This window comes from Gastrolobium bilobum, unplaced genomic scaffold (assembly GCF_033153095.1).
Source record: "Gastrolobium bilobum isolate Gb01-03AN ecotype WA unplaced genomic scaffold, APGP_CSIRO_Gbil_v1 utg714, whole genome shotgun sequence".
Classification (NCBI taxonomy): domain Eukaryota; kingdom Viridiplantae; phylum Streptophyta; class Magnoliopsida; order Fabales; family Fabaceae; genus Gastrolobium; species Gastrolobium bilobum.
This window is the reverse complement of record NW_026899261.1, coordinates 354521-360520: the sequence shown is the minus strand read 5'-3', so window position 1 is coordinate 360520 and position 6000 is coordinate 354521. Positions and strand designations below refer to the sequence as shown.

The following is a 6000-nucleotide window of genomic DNA, read 5'->3' as shown; positions in this document are numbered from 1 at the left end:
CTTTCTGAAAACCTAATATAATGTTATTACCATAATCTCTTCTCTAAGAAAAGCAAATATGTTCTACACTTGCCCTTTTTAAGAGATCCTGTGTATCAGAAAACTTACTCTTTATGATGATCCATGCATTTACGTTCCTTCTGTCTTTAAGTATCTATGAGTGATAGCTGTTCAAGTCATCTGGAAAAGAGTTATACGACAAGGGTGATACCGTGAGAAGACTCTGAAAGAGGATGGTAGAGATGACTAACCCATGGATACCTAGGGATTAGGAGGCTCTCGGCTCATATGGTATCAAAGTCAGACAATGATAATAGTCAACCTAATATGCTTCACTATTCCCTTTCTCTCTATAAACACATCCCTTCCAATATCTCTTCCAAAATGGAGAATCTTGTAGAATATTTTTGTGTCCCTGAAGATGCCAAAATATTGGAAATAGTACCACTGTTACGCAGTCCCTATAACATCTTTAAATGGCAACGATCTGTGATTAAAAGTATTTCCAAGTTGATCTCCACTAGGAGACCGACTATGAAAAAATATGTCCAATCTTCCAAGATGGACCAATGTGTACTTCAAGCTACTTCCCAAGAGCAATATGTGGATCTGGAGATTCCCACAGAGCTTATCAATCACTAAGTATCCACGGATTAGTCATCTTTACCATCCTCTTTCAGAGTCTTTTCACGACATCACCCTCGCCTTATAACTCTTTTCCAGATGACTTAAACAACTATCACCCGTGGATGCTTAAAGACAATAGGATCGCAAATGCATGGATCATCATTAGAGTAAGATATCTGATACACAGGATCCCTTAAAAAGGGCAAGTGTAAAGCATACTTGCTTCTCTTGGAGAGATATTACAGTAATAGCATTATACTAGGTTTTCGAAAAGAAGGGAGAAACTTAGAAAGTACTCGTGGATAAGAACACACTGGTTTATTTCTCAATCCAATTTTGAATATTCGATCATTTCTTACAAACAACAAGCTTCCTTTAATAGACAAGGAAATTGAAAACACTGACATCATTGCTTACATCATGATAATGACACATAACAACTACTTTTGAAAAAGTACAACAATCCAAAATGATAAAGCAGACATGATGATAACACTTAACAACTACTTTTGACTTTAGCACACTAAAATTCAAACCATTAAATTAACTTTTGATTACAACCACAAATTATTAAAATAGCTTTGACTAAAGTGGATTTTCTGAAAGTGACTTTGAAAATGACTTTGTCTCCTAGTAATCGTTGTACATAATTGATTGGCTGGATGTCAGATTGAGCTCTCTTTTTTTTCTGAGTTGACACTACCATAGAAAGTATGATATCAAGGCTAATCTATCTCTTTCTTGCATGATCTCATTCATGACATTAGCATTTCGATCTTGAGAATCTTCAAGGTAAGGGTCAAAATAAGGATCGAACTCTCCAGGTTTGTCTGGTTCATTAACAGTGTTATGAAAAGGAATATCTGTTGGGCCTTGTGATGAACTTGGGCCAAATAGGAGTGGATGTATAATGGCATATCCATTTATTTCTTTCAAATACTGAGATAATTGACTATTATAGCTTGGATCTATAGGATAGTCTTCAAAGGTATTCCATAAATAAACTATATTCTGAGATCATAAGAGTCCATTTGGTTTTTGCCAGTAAGGACGATGAACAATGTCACTAGTGGTTACCTTGGCAATTTGTTCACGTGTCTTGCCACTGATTTCTCGAGAATGGATGATGTTGTACAATTCATTTCTCCACCAAGACAATGGAGAAAATCATTCCAAGAGTGACCACAAATACTAATTTGCTTTTCCGGAATCAATGAGAATATTGTATATATCCAGCACCTTTAGAGCTATTGGGACTGAATATTGGATTGTAAGGCACCATATACTCCAAAAGTATCTTCACACATATCAAAACTTGGCTGGCAGAATAATTCTAAAATTCCTAAATAAGGAACTTAAAGATTAAAAACTCCAGGTGTGACTTTTTCCCGCTCATGGTTATATGTAGAGCCTCTTTTCTTAAGATATCTTCCTTAGGATCTAGATAATCGAAGGAATATCTTCTGGGTTTTTTGCAACAACGAACAGGGCATCATTGTGACTGTTTGGAAGTTGTGGAAGATCAATAGAATGATCTTGAAACCTGTAAATTATCTTATGAAGAGTAACTGAGTATACCTCAGGAACTTGATCAGCTCCTGTTAACTGTATATGCACCTTAAGTCTTTTGGACAAAATCTTGTCCTTCCGACTTACATTATAATTTGGGAAGATGGTCAGAACCACGCTTCCTGCATGGAGTGTAGGTAAGAACAGTGTCAATAACAACATGTTTCATAGTGGAGGTAACTAGAAGCCAGTAAAGCAACACAAGCAGTAACTGGATGACCTTTTCTTCCATAGAGTGAAGGATTAGTCTAATTGCACCAAAGTGGGATGCAGTATATCCTTCTTGTTCTAGTGATTGATAAGATCTATGGGGATCTCCATATCTACATATTGCTCTTGGGAAGTAGCTTGAAGTAGATATTGATCCATCTTGGAAGATTAGACATATTTTTTCATAGTCGGTCTCCTAGTGGAGATCAACTTGGTAATACTTTTAATACAGATCTTTACCTCTTAAAGATGTTATAAGGACTAAGTAACGGTGGCACTGTTTACAGTATTTTGGCATCTTCAGGGACATAGGAATATTCTATAAGATTCTCTATTTTGTAAGAGATTTTGGAAGGGATGCATTTACAGAGTGAAAAGGAAGACTGAAGCTGCCCTCATATAGGTTGACTATTATCAGTGTTGGTGGAAGAAAACGTGGAAGAAAAGCTGCCCTCATATATGTCCGACAAAATAGGTGGTGTTCTTAACTCCCCCAAACATAACCAATTTTTTTTTCCTAACAAACATGAGAATACTAAAGTAAGGAAAAAAGAAAAAAATACACAGTTGCATGAGAACCTAGCATTGAAGCCCTCAAACTTTCTGTAGCAGAGCCATTTTCTTCCTAAAAAAATACCGAGTAAAACATAAGTTGAAATAAGTCCAAATACGCACCAATTAACATAATGCGAATAACTGAATATCTACATAATCAATCAGTACAAAAAAGAACCAGAGGTTTCATGCCCCATCGTGTAACATCTTGTTTATGTATGTTCGGGTCTCTTCCCCTCCTCCACTCATAATCAAAAGAGTTTTTTATCATAACCTTATATCCGGTCCCTTGTATAAAGAATGTTCAAATAGCAAGTGGTGGAAGAAACCACACAAGTCATTGCTACCTCTGAACACTGGCACAAAAATGGATTTCTCACTCATCGTCGGGAGTCCAAACCATTACACATTGGGCACTCGTGTTTTTTTATAGTTTATTTTTTTCTACCCAACATTATTTCATACAGGTAAGATATTTCAAAATAACTTCAACATAAAAATCTTGATTTTATTTAAAATTTTAAATCTGCAAATGTCCTTCCAGGTGATTATCTTCTAGGTAATTTAAAAAAACTAAAACGATATGTACACTTTTCTGGGTGAATACGATATGTACATTTATGAAGAGGTAAATGATAGAGTAACAGAAAAATGATAAAATTCGATATGTACATTTATCTTCATTTACTAAAAAAAGAAAAAAAATAACAAAATACTTGAATCAACACACTAAAGAACTGCAAACATATTACACCCAAAAAATAAAATAAAATCACATCTTTGAAACCTGACAATCAAATTAAAAAACAAGCGACAGTGAATTGAAAATTGTAACTTTGAAATGACGAGGTAATTATTTTATTGGTAGCTGAGTTCATGCTGATTTTACTTCAATCAAAAAAATTCACAAATATTTTTGTCTTGGTGAGAAAATAATTTTATTTTCATAGTGTCACAATTTCCTTTTGCATTCAATTTGATGGTTTCCATAAAGTTATGAAGTTTCTCTTTAGTTAACCACAAGATGAATGAAACAAAGTAACAAACACAGGACAAGCAACCACAAAAACAAGTTGACATAGACAATATATACAGAGAGATACACGCTGTTCTAGGCCCTTACCTGGAAGGGACCATACTCTAGTGTGCTCTAGGTGATTATCTTGTAGAAACTGCACTGTTTGACATCTGAAGTAGCTCAATAACAGGTGGGAACTAGAGCCAGCTATTCAAAATCTAGAAAGCCTAAAAGTTGAGTTTTGTTCTAACTTGATAAATTAACACCATCCTCTGCCTCATTTTATAATATAGTAGATTGGGATATGTACTGTTATCATAAAACCACAATTGTCCTGTATATTAACACATTCAATTGCCATAACTTTGGGGCATTTCACATGACTGAAGATAAAAGACTGCAAAATATTTGAGCTTTGGATAATTAACAAACGGGGAGAATATGTTAAATATGAAATTGCACTCAAGAAACTGGAAAATTTGGAACTCACTGGTCTAACAGGCACACATTTAGCTTCTAAGCTAAGTGAAGCGGAGTCTTGCAAATAAGGCACCAAAAATATAAGAATTGCATTTTATAAATTGATAGTGACTCAAATTCCACTCCAAACTGATTCATAATCCATAAAGCGATTAAGTAAGCAGAGATCACATCAGTAACATGAACAACATAAATGATAAAAAGAATTCAATTAAAAAAGCATGTTAACTACTACTAATCAACTAAGATAAGAAACTCATAAAGAAGAAAAATAAGACCATATGGGATGAGACAAAAAAAACGAGTATTCTTGTAAAGCAAAGATAAACATGCCAAAGGTAAATGAAACTGCAAAGTTCAATATTGATTTGGCTTAAAGTAACTAAGTGTCTAACAAAACTTATTTGATTAGCTCATAGCTGAGTAGAAACACAACTCATCTGTTTCCTTAACAGTACTTATCTTGATCCCCCATAGGTACGCCTACTCCTCCTGGTGCGGGCATTTGTATGAGTTCGCTGTCCTCGACAGGGTAAACCATCGGCATGCCTGATCCCTCTGTAGCACTGAACGGTAACCAACCTTCCCACATCTTTCTCAACCATTTTTTTCTGAAAACAACCAAAACAATCACATACATTAAACATGATGGAACAAAGCACATGTATTTAGTAAGAGAAAAGGTGCATATCTAACAAGTAAAGAAGAAAAGTACCAAATCATTTCCAATCAAGTACTTGGAAAGTAATTCGCGAATAGAATATAGTTCTCTTTTGCTAAGGTCCTTGACATACTTGTTCTCAACTCCAAGCTCACACACAATGTGGTGAGCTTTGGAACGACCAATTCCATGAATATGCTGAAGAGCATACTCAAGGCGCTTGTTATCTGGTATCTCCCCTCCAACACCACCTCCAATGTTTATATTCTGTACACGCACTCCCCGATGCTGCACAATACCAACGTTGGAGCAAAATCGTGAAACAGATTCCAATTTTTTATTGCAGAGATACGCCCTAAACAAAGTTAAATTGAAGCTACAAAGTCCTACCCTAAGAAAAAAAATCATTATAAAAGCAGGTTTTGATTTCGTTGTTGAGGCAGTGCTATTGGATTATTAACCGCTCGAAATAAAATCTCTAAAATCACGAACACTGGAAGATGGAGGAAACTCACCGATAGGTTTTGACGAAGGTGGAGAGCGATATCAGAAACGATTCCACGGAGACCAAACATCTTGATATTTGGGGATTTGCTTGCGAGCGAGTAATGTTTAGGGTTTCAGTTTCTTCTTTCTTCATGCCTTTGTTTAAAACTGGGACCTCCAAAAGTTGAAAATTAATTAAAAAGTTTTTTTAAATAAAATAAGAGTTAATTCAGTTTTGAAAATAATATTCTTGTTTAAAACTAAAATTTATAAAATAAAATTTAATATCAGTTTATAATTATTTTAATTTTATGATTTTATACTTGGATTGGATTATATCATCATCGTACTTAGATCAAAGAAGAAATTATAGACATGGTACTGAATTAATCGT

At 34.8% G+C, this 6000-nt stretch overlaps 1 protein-coding gene across 1 annotated transcript; it reads right to left on the bottom strand.

Moving 5' to 3' along the window:
• Positions 1 to 4656: 4656 nt before the first annotated feature.
• Positions 4657 to 5777, bottom strand: LOC133288926 (small ribosomal subunit protein uS13m-like). Its single transcript, XM_061486768.1, has 3 exons — positions 5636 to 5777; positions 5175 to 5408; positions 4657 to 5070 (listed from the first exon to the last, which is right to left on the bottom strand). The coding sequence occupies exons 1-3, from the start codon at positions 5693 to 5695 to the stop codon at positions 4918 to 4920; spliced, it is 447 nt and encodes a 148-aa protein (XP_061342752.1). The 5' UTR covers positions 5696 to 5777; the 3' UTR covers positions 4657 to 4917.
• Between the last annotated feature and the right edge of the window lie 223 nt (positions 5778 to 6000).